The following is a 15,612-nucleotide window of genomic DNA, read 5'->3' as shown; positions in this document are numbered from 1 at the left end:
CCATTAGAGACAATGGAACCGGGCTTCCTTGAATTGTGCCCGGTTTCCACAGCTAAGTGTAAGAAAACACACAGAGGACTAACTTTTCCCCAAAAGTGCCGGCCTAGATTGGAATTTTCAATGGTGTGAAACGGTCAAGACGTTAACATGAACGTAACACCTGTCCCTTGAGATCCCGAACTTGTACGTCACAATAACGATGGATATTTGGATACATAGTTGAAGTGGAAAGATGGGGAAATAATCCATTCATATTAGTGCAAAACATTTATTGGAGTACAAAATGAAAGCTATGAAAAACATAAAGTGCAAAAAACGGAAAAAAAAATTCAGTAGCCAAAAAACAAAAGCCATCATTGCTTTTGTTTATTAATACTAAATTATTAATAATAAAGACGCTGTCACGTTGACAACACTTAAGTTGGGTCATCAGCCGCTGCTCCACCGTATTGCTTATTATTTCTCAAAAACCATTCAAATGACATGAAAATTAAGATTGGTCATTCAACTACATTAATTTCTAAAATAGTGGGAGTATATATTTATGAGTAATGTGTTAGGGAGAAACTGGTTTGCAGTGCTCTGAGCACTTTCCCAAATAAAACTGAATTCCTAGGTGTTCCTTCATGAGGCCATGATCTTTTTCTTGCACTCTACGGAGCAGAGCAGCATTCCCTGCAGGGCCATGAAGCGCTGGCCCATAAGGCACTTGGAGCAGCAGGAGCACTGGAAACACTGGGGCTCAGCGTGCCAGTGGTGCTCTCCATACGACACGCGCTGAGCTTCAGGCTCGATGGGGTTCTGACAGGCCGCACAACACTGTGAACACAGAGAGACATGGAAAAATTCACAGGAAGAATATATCATAGTAAATGTATTTGTTTGAAATAACACTTGTGACAAACGTCTTTGATTACATGTTACAGGCACAATCAATAATTCATATTTTAATAGTTAATATAATCATTAACATAATTAATAATCATGTATATTTGATATGCCCTTCAGCAAGGATGCACCAGTGTGATTGCACCAAAGTGTAATCAAAGTTATTTGGAAGCAACCCTTATTAATTCTTAACATTATTATATCAATATAATATATACTTATATTGTACATATGTGTGTGAATAATTATAAATATTATATTAATATCATTTACAGATGATAAAATATAAAAACTCTGCTCTGTTTGAATGTCTGAAGTTTCCTTTCTAAGCTGATGTCTAACAGATGAGTCATAAGAGCTGTGTGTCATTGGACATGCAGGCGTTGAGAGAGAATGGTGGTGTCCGATATCACACAACTCCATTATAAGCGCATCCACCCTCCCTTTCCTCTGATTATCATGTCACTGGCACTTCCTTAATCTCCTTCACCTGCTCCTGAACCAATATGGCTGGCAAACACATGCCGAGCATGTTAGTTTTAATAGCCCAGGCTTAGCAGGAATTCACTTCCATTTAGGCGTGACATGAATGATACTTGTACAATGGTTGTAAAGCTAATTGTCTATCTATAATGTATTTCATGTTATGCCAACCACAATTAAATTGATAAAACATTTAAATATTATTGTACTAAGATATATATATATATCATATTACTAGGTTATTGGCTATTTATTATTATTACTTTTTACTATTACTTTACTATTATTACTAAACACATATGAATGCCTTATTTCATTTATACATTCCTTTCTGTGGAGGATAAAAAGACATCCAATAGAAAGAAAGATACTCAAAATCAAATAGAGCAGAGAAACAGTGAGGGAGAGAGAAAGGAATTTCTTCTCTTTACCACAGCGTGGTTCTTCATGTAGCAGGGTTTGCAAACAGGCTTGTCTTTCTCCATGACGTAGGTCTCTCCAGCCAGCACACAGTCACAGTGAAAACAGCAGAAGTGCTTCAGGTGCCAATCGTGGCCCTCGGCCTGAGTGTACTCATTACTGAAGATGAGCTGGAGACCACACACACACACACAATTGTTTAAGAACATTCGACATAAGAAACAGTTTAAGAACATTCACCAAAATTGCATTCATTATTTTACTAAGAATTGTTCAGATTTTAACATGAAACATATGGTGGGGTCTAAACATCTGAGATGACATTGAAAATCGTCAGCACTTTTTACTGTACCAATCTTTTTTTATGAACCATTGAAATTAGCATATAGGGCAACGCACACGAGCCGCCTATTGTGCCATCAGCTCATTTCTTGACACGGTTTCATGCCCGCACATAGGATGCGTTAAAACTGACATAACAGATTTTTATTAGAATAACTGCTCCAACAAAATATAAATTTTCAGCACTTTTTACTGTACCAATTTTTTTTTTTTTATCGGCCTTTGAATTTGGCATGTGGGATAATGCACACTGCCGTATTGCCCCATCAGCCCATTTTGTGGCGCTCTTTCTCAGCCGCTACAGATGATGCATTAGAGCGGACATAACAACTTTGTATACTAGAGGTTACTACACTAATTAAAATCCAAATTTTGAGCACTTTTTACTGTACTAATCTTTTTTTTTCTTCTTTTTTTTTTAACCACTGAACTTAGCAAATAGGACAACGCACACTGAGCCACCTATTGCACAATCAGCCCGATTTATGGTGCCATAAGGTGCCACAGTGGATACGTTAAAGTGGACAGAAGGACTTTTTTACTAGAGGTACTGCTCTAACAAAATTCAAATTTTGAACACTTTTTAATGTACCAATCTTCATTATGAACCATTGAACTTGTCATCTAAGACAACGCAGACTGAGGCACCTATTGCACCATCAGCCCAATTTTCGGACCAGCCCCTAGTCTGCCAGGTTGCTAAACAAATGTAAGCAAATTTGTGACATTGACCATGTGAATTACTTTGCCTCCACTCACCTCATCGCAACCTGCACACCGAGGCTTTTCGCTATCTCCATAATGGCGGCCACAGTACAGCTGATCCTTCTTCCAAAAATAGATCATGTCCACCAGTAGCTCGCTGCAGTTACAGCACACAAAGCACGCAGGGTGCCAGAGTTTATCGTAACCTGCCCGCTCCGCGTAAACCGCCGGCTCACCCTTCTTCATGGGCAGCTGGCACCGGTGACATGACTGTGGGCAGAGATTCGGTGATAAGTTCAGCTTGGCATAAACATCAATGAAGAATGAAAGGGGGGAAACACAGTGGGGTGAGGTTGGCATTAATGAACAAGACCAGAGACGTAATATAATATAACTATTTCACATTATTATGAATTTACATCTTGTATTTATGACTTAATGAGAAATAAAGTTGTAATTATTAGATATACTTAACTTTATTTCTCACAATATGACTATATATCTCATAATTCTACTTTTTCAGATAATCAATTTCTTATATCACAATGCAATTATTGCATGCAATAATAACTATTTCTCATATTTTTTACTTTATTTCACTTACGACTTCTTGTATTTATGACTTTATATCTCAAAATGACTCACAATGTGATTATTTTACATAATTAGGACTATTTCTCATATTTATGACTGTATATCTTAAAATTATTATTTATTTTGTATAATTATGACTTCATATCTCACAAAATAACTTTATTTCTCGCAATTATAACTTTATATCTGTTTTATATTTATAATTTTAAACTTTATTATACAATAGCCTGTAGTTTGTTCATCAGAAAGTTACTGTTTGACTTCAGAAGACTTATAAATATAGTGAAGGAATTGTATGGATCACATGTATGGTGCTTTTCAGAGCATGAGAAATGTGATCACTATGAACTGTTGTTCTATGCGAAAGAGCTGCTGAAGATGGTTTTAATTCTTCTTATGTGTTTCAGGGCAACAATAACAGCATACAGGTTTAGAACAACATTAGGTTGAGTAAATAAAAAGACACACACAATGTTCATTTTTAGGTGACCTATCCCTTTAAAAAGGGCAAGAACATTAGGCTGATGGCATACATGTGTTTCCATCATGAGATTTCAGATGCTTACAATAGATTTTGGAAAAATCCACCCGAGCTCGAACATAACCACAGGGACTAAGTGTGGTAATTTATGAAGATCTCTGGAAGAACATAACGTTCATTCCAGCTGCCTGAGTAACACAGGCTTGGCAGTATATGAACCGCTCTTATGTTAATCAAGTGAATCCGGAGATAAGCACAGGAGAATGATTTGACTCCTGTCCTGTGGCGCACATATGGTGGAAATAAATATTGCTGCTCAACAACTCCAAAGGCGATTTTTCATTAATAGATGTTGACATTTAACTGGAAATAATCTACATTGAGATTCATTTAGATATAAAGGGATAATGAGAATAAAAAGGTTACAGACGCTATTTGTATGCAATAGAGAAAAGTATTCATGGCAAACAACATTCACAATAGGTGTCCATTACTACCGTTATACTTACGTAGTTACCAGCAGGTCCACTGAGTGAAGTTCCATCAGCCCCTGGGGCGCCAACTTTTCCCATTGTAGCAATAGCATCGCCTTTGTCTCCTGGTGTCCCTGTTGTTCCAGCACCAGGCTTCCCTCCAGCCCCGACACCTTGAGGGCCCCTTTCCCCGGCCAAACCTGCCTGCAGCCCCATCTCTTCGGGCAAGGTGATGTCGCCTATGCCCAAAGCCTCATCCTTGTACTTTCGGACATACTGCTGCATTTGCTTGACCTCGCTGGGTGAGAGTTCGTGGCAGCGCTCAGGGTCTTGGTCGTGGTCGGGAAGCTGCTTGGCCATCTGCTTCTTACGGTAATCCGCTCCCGCCGAACCAGCGATGGGTCGCCGCTCCGGAGGCAGAAGTTCCATGTAGAGCAGAGCCTGAGAGGACAAAAGTGATGTTTTTTTGGTCAATATGAAACGGGATTTGCAACTCTTATTTGGCTTCTGTAATGTGATGTATTTCTGATTGAAACAAGGCATTCAAAAATAAATGACAAAGGAGTGGCAGGACGTTCATTCTTGGTGAACCATTCCTTTCATATTTAAAAATATATACATATTTTGAGATATTTTTATAAATATTTTGGAATCATTTAATTATATTAATAATAAAAATGTATAATTCTATTATTTTAATAAAAAGAATAATTTAAGTTTTATGTATAATTTTGCAACTAAAAGTTTACAGAAAATAACAGAACAATGTAGGCCTACAGACAAAAAGGTCAGCTTGATTTCTATTAATGAAAGGTGTAACTTTTCATTACTCAAAGAAAGTTTTTAATTAAAACTAAAAGAACATGCATTTTTATATTCTTTTCTGAAGAATAATGTTTTTATTCAAAAAAAAGTAACTGCTAATATTTTAAACTTCTGTTTTTACCTTATTTTTAAGTATCAGCTAAATTATAAATGCAAATGATATTTCTATTATTCAGCATTTTAAGACAATCAAAATATTAGGAGAGCACAAACGTTTTCTAAACTTTCAAAGTCTAAAAAAGAAGAAGTAGAGAACAGTGACCTCTAGTGGATACAGGTATCATAGTACGAATACAAACTGACCCTCAAGCACAAGTTTGAATATATATATATATATATATATATATATATATATATATATATATATATATATATTAGTGCTGTCAAACGATTAAAATATTTAATCGCATTCATGTCATAATTAACTCGCAATTAATCGCACATTTTTATCTATTCTAAATGTCCCTTGATTTCTTTTTGGCCCATAATTTTTTCTCATTTTAATGCTCTTATCAACATGGAAAAGTGGATCGGCTTGCTTTGTGCACATGTTTTTTTTATTGAAAACAACATTGGCACATACTGTAGTGTTCAATTTCACACTAACATTCTCACTTGGAGCAGTCATTCATACTTGGAGCAAATAATCGCATCAGAGAATTCGCATCAGCTGTGTGCTTGGCCGTCAAGTGGTATTTCAGACTGGACGTGCTGCGATGATAGCTCAGTTCACAACGACAAAACACACAGATCACTTTGGTCTTGTCAATGGAACTTGGAAAGTAAACTTTCCATTCAGAATCTTATTGGCATCCATTTCGGCGTCTCGCGCTCGGCATCCACTCAAAACGTAACGTTAGCCTTCTACTCTTTGGCCGGCTCGCAAACCCAAACAAGTGTGTGCGGCGTGCCTGTTGTTTTGTTTCCGGTCTAGCTAGATCCGGTGTGGTGTTGTAGTTTTTCTAACGTTACTAGTTGTTGCAACAGCATGTGAAAAAAAACGACAAAGTTTGCTAGGCCATAAAGAACGTTAGTCTCGCGCTAAGAAAATGTACACCGTTAAAATGGGTTAATAACGCGTTTAACTGACAGCACTAATATATATATATATAAAAAAGCTTAATTGAAATATAATGTAATGTATAGTAAATCATAGTATATGATTTTAAGATTAAGAGAGTTACCAAGCCTTGGTTGATCCCAGGTGGAGCCCATTCATAGGTAACGGACTTAACCACATCTGTCTTGGCAGGCACTGCAGTGGGGGTTGGGACAGCAGTACTGGCAGCACCAGGGCCTTTAGATGGGATGGAAGCACTATGGCCTGTCCCTAAAGCAGCAGTATGGCCTGTCCCTGATGCAGTAGCACGGCCTGTTCCTGATGCAGCAGTACGGCCTGTTGCTGGGGCTGCAGGGGAGTGAATTGACGCTCCTGGGACCGCAGTGGCAGCAACAGGGTGAGAGCTGGGGGTGTAGGTCTGGCTGGCGCCGGGGACAAAAGTGGAAGCAGGAACAGGAGTAGCAGTGCTGATGGTGGCTGCCGGGATGCTGAACGTGACTTGGTTGCCTTTATAAGACGGGATGCCATCTTTCTTCAGCTTGGCTATGAGGCCTGTGTACTTGGTGTCCTCAAAAAGCTTCCCCACCTTCTTATTCTCCTCCGTCTCGAGCTGCACGTCATGGTCCTCAACGCCGCACTTGCAGTTTCGGCAAATCTTTCTGATAAAGAGAATGACAGATTTTTTATTTCGGGGTGAACACTTGTGGAAACACTTAAACCATGCACTACAATTCAAAGGTTTGCGGTCAGTTCGATTTTTTGGGAAATAAATTAATACTTTTATTCAAGGATGCATTAAATTGATTAAATGTGACAGTAAAAGACATTTCTAATGTTACAAAAAACAGCACAACAGTTTTCAAAATTGATGTTTCTTGCGCAGCAAATCGGCATATTAGAATGATTTCTGAAGGATCATGTGACACTGAAGAGTGGAGTAATGATGCTGAAAATTCAGCTTCACAGTCACAGGAATAATTACTTTAAAATATTTAAAAAAATAGAAAACATAAGCCAAGACATTGACCACAAACATTTGAACTGTATGAAGAATCAAACCGCAGAATACTGGAGGGAAAAAACAATGATTGATAGAGAATGAGAGTAGCATATTATTACTGTCGGACGAGCTGTCTCTCTGAGTTATGTCTGTTTTGTTAAGTTAAGAGTCTGATGACACTAGTTTGGATTGCTGTGCACGTCGAGTTACGGCATGCACTGAGTATTCAGTGATTACATGGAAAAAGAACAACGTGGGTTACATGCTGAAACCCTTTCGTCATGATTCTTACCGCAACATAAAATAAATAAACCATTTGGTGTTGCATTCAATGAGACCATTTTGAGAAAAGACTTCGGTTTCTGTAGAGCAGGATAAAGTGCATTGTTTATCTGCAAGATGACTTAAGGTTTACATGGGACATGTCGTGAAAAACTCTTTGTTGACAATTTGAATGGAAAATTAATGCATTCTGGTCACTTTGTTGCTTCAAACCACTGTAATTAGCTATGTTTTCCATCCAGTTTCCCAGGAAGTGATGATTTTGTTCTCTTGAACACACAGTGCTTTATTTCGCCTATCTTTCATGCAATATTCCAATTATGCGCATAATTTACATTCGCAACTTCGTATGGAAGCCCAGCTATTGTGAACGCAGGGTCAGCGAGAGGGTAATCAGGCAAACTAAATTATGACTTTCTGGTGCAAGAAACCCTGACATTATAAGGGGAAGAAAATAAAATACTACAAAAGTAGAACATGGCCCCTTTTAAGGACACTTTGAGCTGTTTAACATATCAAAAAGAGCCAAGCAGAAAGAATGATGGTGTTTGGAAATGTTACAACATAAATCGTAGCCACAAATCCAAAGAGGCTTTATCTTCACCCAAAAGAAATGTTTCAGCATGTCAGTGATCCAAAGCATCAAAGCACAGATGTTTTTACCCAAAGCGTTTTACAACCGAAAGACTTTGAATTGAAGATGAGGAACAGGAAGTGGGCCTACGCCTGTCTGAGTCACTTTACTCCCACTCAGATGTCACTAATTCTGTTCAGCCAATAGATGGCTGGTCGCCAATCTCTGCTGCATAGAAACAAACACAAAGATGAAGTCTCTGGCTCTGCATCCATTGACCTCCGCATTTCTTTTCATTCAAAGAATTCCTGAAGCCCCACGAGGGCGCTCGGGAATGTAGCGACAGAGCTTTGGCGCGGGCATCTTGGCACCTGTGACTCTCGCTTCAGAAAAACTGGTCGAGTGCAGCTAATGGCCAGAGCTCTCTCAGCATGACACTTTTCTTGTCGTATTTGTCAGATAGATTTGGTACCGCATGTTGCCTTGTTTTTCAAGATGATGATGGATAAAATCAGAGAAGTCAAACCAATGATGGCCCAAACAGTTTTCAGTGTAAACCACATGCATGAACAATATCACTACACAAATATATAGGAAGGAAGCAAGTACAAACCGCCAGAAGTGAAGATCAAAACCTTCACACTTGTCCTTGCATTTCAGACAGGCAGCTCCGGCTCCAATCTCATGGCCCAGGGTTATCTGCCAAAACAATGCATAAAGACACATTGGAGAAATCAACACGTATCAAACACGTGTTGATCAAATCATCTGAAGTTTAAAAAGCATTTGCATAGTTTATGGTATTTTAATGAACCAAATTCCACAAGTTTTTTTTAAAACAAATTACCAGTGAAAGGATTTGCAGAACCATCAGAAAATGTTAATTATCAACCTCAGTTGATCCAAATAATTTAATACGTTTATTCAGCAAGGACGCATTAAAGTGATTGTAAAGATATTTATGTTACAAAAGATTTACATTTCAAATAAATGCTGTCCTTTTGAACTTTCTATACATCAAAGAATCATTTATAATAAGAAGAACTGTTTCTTGAGCAGCAAATCTGCATATTAGAATCATTTCTGAAGGATCATGTGACACTGAAGCCTGGAGTAATGATGATGAAAAAAAGAGTTACATCAAATTGGAATTGTCTTTTTACTGTATTTGTAATGCATAGTTTTCCAACAATAATAAAAAGCCTAAATATGCCAAAACAGGTAAAAGCTTCGCAAATTTAGCATATTTTAAGGTTAGCAAAATTTTGGGACCAAATTATTATTATTATTCACTATTATTTCTTTATTCTCTAACATAGTCCCACCCCCAAGTTCATAAAAAAAAAAAAATTGTGTTTCCAATTATTTAAAAAAAGAAAAGACCAACATGTAACATGTTCATGGAAAGTTCTCTCACACTTCATGTATGCTTTACTTGCTTAATTGTTCCATAATTAACATGTGAAGTTGTCTGAAAGGTCTGTTTCTCATTAGACAAGCATACAAGATTCAAAGAGGCTTTTTTTTCTTCTTAGATACATGATCTAGTGCTTCTAAAACTTCATAGAACTTACAATTTAGGACAAAATAAAAGACTTTACAAAAACACTTCAGTATGAAGAAGGACATAATTAACATAATTAAAGGAAAGAAAAGAATCTGACACCAGTCTTCTTCACTAGATATTCTAATATTTAGATTATAAAGTCTCAGCATTTCTCAACAGTAATCCTCCTGAGCTGGAAGACAGCCTTATAAGGTCAAGTATTTATAAAGATGGAGAATGCCTGGAGGGATTTTTTTTTTCTGCCTAAAATACGGAGAGATCCCTCCAGATCTGTTGAACGGCAAAACTATGAGGCCCACTGTGGCATAAACCTGTAACTACTGTTATTTATACTGTACCAACATTATTGCTTTTAAAAACATGACAATTTTGCAGTTCTCGCAAAGATTTAGCAGGCGAAAAATATTGCATCTGTTAAGATGCTTTAAAAATTACAAATGTAAATTTTTTAATAGTTTCTTTGATAGACTCTTAGTACACTTAGTGTTGCAACTGTAAAAATGTGGAAATGTTTTATACATGAGAAACTGTCCGTTTCACGCAAAAATTACAATTCTCTGAAGACTGTTGGACACTTTTCCACTTTTCTGCAACTTCCAAGCTACAAAATACATGCAAAGGTGACATAAAAGTATCATTAAAGTAATCTTTAATACTTGTATAATATAAGTCTTCTTTATAATAATTGTTTTTTTTATTATATCTCCAGCGAGATGTTAACTGTGTTGACTGGATCATTGAATCAGCAAGTTGAACTCAAGAACTAGACCAGTCTGATTTGAACAAATCATTTAGATTAAATTTCAATCTGTTCATCACACAAAGTGCACAATGCATATTAGCTATTTTTATGTTGAATTTGTGTTCTTTTTGAAGGCTTGACATCTTCGGTCATCATTCATTGTCTTTGAAAAACATTTTTCAAAGTATCTTTTGTGTTTCACAGAAAGAAAGAAAGAAAGAAAGAAAGAAAGAAAGAAAGAAAGAAAGAAAGAAAGAAAGAAAGAAAGAAAGAAAAAGAACAGCTTTGGAACAACATGTGGGTGAGTAAGTAACAGTTGTATTATAATTTTGGCTTGAACTATTTAAACTGTCAAGAAGTGGAACTTCATATCTTTACATCATCATCTATCTTGCAAAAACCCACTTCTTTCTTTACTGTAAATGCATGTCACAACATATTGCAACTTGGCTTGTGGTTGAATAACTGTAATGTACGAAGAAAGTTTCTGTAGTAACACCCCTATAAGAAAAATGAATGTATCTGCAGAATGATATATAATAATGATAACATCTTGCAGCTTGTTTACAATATGGAAAAATGTAAATCTATTGGCTCCATCAACTCCAATTCATTTTTTTCCTATCAAATAAAGAGGGACCAGGATCCTCCTTCTATGTTTTACTTCCTATTAATGACCACTTCCTATTTCTTAAAAAAATGTAACGCTTTTAAACCATTTGCTCGAAACCAACAAGTCGTTATGTTTCGCCATGTATAACAATGGCAGTGGCTTTACCTTTAAGGGCGTTGCCGAATGTTTCAGCAACTAACCCTTTGAACCATGACCAGTTTAATAAGCGTACCTTTTTAACTTCTTTCTCGATCTCCATTCTTGTCGAGCTTGTTTAGATTTGATAAACGGCGTTGAATCTATTCCCACCGGCAACTTTCCCTGAAGGATCACTTTTGTTGAACGGGACAGTCTCCCACATCTGCCCCTCTCTGAGAGACTTCCGCTCATAGTCAATGTGCGCTGTTCAACCAATAGAAGCAGAGATGTCCATGAGACCTACCAATCAGAGCCAAGCATGACATGTCAAAGTTACAAATCGAAACAATCGCGGACAGATCGGAGGCTATATGAATAGTAAAATAGCGGCTAGCCTACTATATTTCACTGTTATGCTGTGTGTGTGTGTGTGTGTGTGTGTGTGTGTGTGTGTGTGTGACGTCACGTGGATTACATTGCTTCATTTTTAAATTATATTTATACAATTATTTATTTTAGATATTAATTTGAAATGAATAAATAAAATGTAATTGTTTAAAATAAAATAATTTTGTCTTTTGTGTAATATATCATCAAATCATATAGATAGATAGATAGATAGATAGATAGATAGATAGATAGATAGATAGATAGATAAATGGATAGATAGATAACGTAAAAAACGTTATGATGTAAAACGAATAAGAAATATTTAAGCTGATATGTGTAAACACAGTGATATACAGTCATGAAGAAAGGACACCCTATTGAATTATTTTATGTATTACATAATAAAAACTCATCTGGTCCTTAGCAGGTCTTAAAATTAGGTAAATATAACCTCAGATGAACAACAACGCATGACATATTGCACCGTGCATTAGTATTAATATAAAAAAATAGGCCAAAATGGAAAAGCCATGGTTGATAAACTAACACCCTTACTGCTTCCATAGGAATAAAGAGGGGTAAATATCAGTCAGGTGCTGCTAATCAAATGTCTGTGATTAAGCGTGATCACCTCTATAAAAGCAGAAGTTTTGACAGTTTGCTGGTCTGAAATATTTAGAGGAAAAGACATCAGCAATGATCTCAGAGAAGCAATTGTTGCTGCCATCAATCTGGGAAGGGTTATGGCCATTTCCAAACAATTTGAAATCCATTATTCTACAGTAGCCTAAGGAAGATTATTCACAAGTGGAAAACATTCAAGACAGTTGCCAGTCTTCCCATGAGTGGACGTCCCAGCAAGGTCACCCCAAGGTCAGACCGTGCAGTGCTCAGAGAAACAGAAAAAAAAAAAAAAAAAAAAGAACTACATCTCAGACTGCAGGTTTCACTTAACACGTTGAAGTTCATGACCGTACAATTAGAAAAAGACTGAACAAGTTTGGCCTCTTCTCTTTAAAAAGAACATGGCAGCGTGGCTTAGGTTTGCGAAGTTGCATCTGAACAAACCTCAAGACTTCTGGAACAATGTCCTTTGGGCAGACAAGACCAAAGTGGAGATGCTTGGCCATAATGCACAGCGCCACATTTGGCAAAAATCACAACCGGTGGTGGAGGGGTGATGATTTGGGCTTGTTTTGCAGCCATAGGACCTGGGCACCTTGCAGTCATTGAGTCGACCAAGAACTCTCTGTATATGATTATAAATCCTAAATGTTGCTTTTCTGGCTCTTTTAGGGGTTTATTAAAGATTTGTGCGGACTTGTCTTCATTTAAGCCTGCTTGAATTCCTTGCTTTCATTTTTTAGGATAGTATGGCCACTGTTTCGTTGTCATGACTAACTATATTGTCACTATTGATAATGTCGTTGCTGTCTGAGCAACTGAGTGTGTTTCGTGTCTTGGGTGTAATTATTACTCACTCAATACACAGTCATTCCTTTAATTAGCTCAGTTTCATCGACCAGACTAAACGTGCCTTTGCCGACAGATCTTCAACCAATAAGCTGCCGCCACTACAAATCCTCACGTATAGACAAAAGCCATTTCTTTAAGCAAACTGGAGTGAATAGTGTGTTTAAATCAATAAATTAAATAAATCAACCAATCATGTTTTTCACGAGAAGTCTGTGTATTAACTAAATCGCACTGTAATCCCTAAAAATAAAGATTTAAACAGCTGCATTGTTCTCATTCATCATCAGACAATAGTGTTACACAAAGTTGTGAGAACCAAAGCAGCAGGCCTGTCTGAGCTTATGTCATAATGTCAAAACTATCCTTGGTAGAAGTGTTTCCTGATCTTCTACTTCACAAAGCAAGATCCTGTTTTGCAGAGATCTAAACGCATAAGCTTAATGGTTTTGATGGTTTTCTATAACCATTATTCCATATTATGAGGTAAGAAGAAATAGCTTGTAATTAATTGTGACTAACTGTACCACTGCTATCGGTGTCTAAAGTAATATTATGAAGGGTGAGTTTGTTTACATGTGAGTGTATGTGACTTATTTAACATTTAGGTGTGCCACTCCTGTCAGTATATGAATTGAGGTTGTGCACATAAGAAAACTCAAAAAGTAAATGATTACCATGGATTGGTTATCTTGACCTAGTAATATCTGATAAGTTTTGGTATAAATGCAACTGTTCTGACCATCTGCTCCATTCAAACAAAGTAAATACACACACACACACACACACAGATATACTGTATATATATATATATAGCAATAATATTATATAAAAAAAACTAACAATAATACGTTTTGTGTAAATGTCATTTCCACATTCCTGTTTATCTGCTTCATTCAAATATAACCAGTTCCCCAATAATATTCTATATTAATATAATATTCAAATGGTCTATAATGCTTTCTTTGCTGTAACTCATCTAATGAACAATAATTCTTAAAAACATATAAAATATATTTAAAAAAATAATGTATTCATTTATTATTATATAAGAAAGGACTACACCAATAATTTTGCATATTTGCCCTAAAGGACCCATGACTCGTTGATTTTACGATCTCTCTGATTTCAGGCAATACCAGCTGAGGCATATTGATTACATTTACTAGTCAACTGAGGTATATTGATTACATTTATTAGCTTATGTTGCTATAAGTAACATTTTGGAAAAACAGCTGCATTCCTCTCACTCCAGCATTAATATTGTACAGTATTGTGGGAACCGCAGCAGCAGGCTTCCCTTCCCATTACCACCTCAAATACAAGGTCACAGCCAGTGAGGCAGTACATAAAACATGTCTCTAGCTAGTTCTACTCTATGGAAGCATATGGATAGCAATATTTAAATTTAAATGTAATATGCAAAATTGCATTTATTTAAATTAATTATTAGATATATTTAACATGTTCAAGCGTCCGTCAGTGATAGAACCAGTACGCTACGCTATCAGAACCATTATGGTTAGAACGTGCCTTGTGCTCGTCCACCTTATCGTGAGCCTGTGTCTGTTGAAGTGCTGACCTGTGCACCTTGCAGTCATTGAGCCGACCATGAACTCCTCTGTACTGTATACCATGTATTCATGCCTCAATAAGCTCATTGTTTCTGCCTTAAATTAATACATTGTTTGCTAACTTCATGATTTGTATATGTACATTTCTGAAATGCATAACTTTGTATTGTAATATTTGTATTGTATTATAAAACTTTGTGGACACAGTCAGTCACCTCTGATGACAGATCGCTCTAAATGAAGATGCATGCATTTTCTGAAACGATATGTATTGTGAAAAGCGCTATAAAAATAAATGGGAAGTGAAGTATACCAAAGGATTCTAGAGTCAACTGTGAGACAACTAAAGCTTGCAACTTAAACAGGACAATGATCCCAAGCACACCAGCAAATCTACAAAAGAATGGCTGAAAAAGAAGAGAATGAAGGTGTTGCACTTGCCAAGTCAAAGTCCAGAACTCAACTCGATTTAAATGTTGTGGCAGAACCTAAAGAGAGCTGTGCATAAACGGATGCCCACAAACCTCAATGAACTGAAGCAATGTTGTAAAGAAGAGCGGGCCAAAATTCCTCCAGAACGATGCGAGAGACTGATACTGTCATACAGAAAACGATTCCTTCAACTTATTGCTGCTAAAAGTGGCTCTACAAGCAATTGATTCATAGGGTGTACTTACCCAGACCGCAACATAGTGTCGGCCCAGATCTGTGGAATCCATGTGTACCAGATGTGGGCCGGATCTGAGGCGACACTGTGTTGCTGCCTGGGTAGTTTTTCACCCATGGCTTTTGCCTTTTGGCTTTATTTTTGTTAAATAAATAATGACACGGTGTAATATGTCATTTGTTGCTGTTCATCTGAGGTTGTATTTACCTAATTTTAAGACCTGCTAACGACCAAATGATCTGTTGAAATGCTGTGTCTGGGAAGAAAACACAATTTTCTTTGCACACTTTGAATAGAATAGAATAGAATCGGGCATTTATA

The 15,612-nt window shown here is 36.8% G+C and overlaps 1 protein-coding gene across 1 annotated transcript; it reads right to left on the bottom strand.

Moving 5' to 3' along the window:
• Positions 1 to 254: 254 nt before the first annotated feature.
• Positions 255 to 11,579, bottom strand: tes (testis derived transcript (3 LIM domains)). The gene is made up of 7 exons (XM_084397440.1): positions 11,282 to 11,579; positions 8,741 to 8,826; positions 6,396 to 6,930; positions 4,423 to 4,827; positions 2,893 to 3,108; positions 1,803 to 1,961; positions 255 to 819 (listed from the first exon to the last, which is right to left on the bottom strand). Exons 1-7 carry the CDS (start codon positions 11,306 to 11,308, stop codon positions 625 to 627), a joined length of 1,623 nt encoding a protein of 540 aa, XP_084253566.1. The 5' UTR covers positions 11,309 to 11,579; the 3' UTR covers positions 255 to 624.
• Between the last annotated feature and the right edge of the window lie 4,033 nt (positions 11,580 to 15,612).

The sequence above is a fragment of the Rutilus rutilus genome, assembly GCF_951802725.1.
Source record: "Rutilus rutilus genome assembly, chromosome: 23".
Lineage (NCBI taxonomy): Eukaryota > Metazoa > Chordata > Actinopteri > Cypriniformes > Leuciscidae > Rutilus > Rutilus rutilus.
The sequence above is the reverse complement of the archived record's forward strand: the minus strand, read 5'-3'. Positions and strand labels throughout refer to the sequence as shown.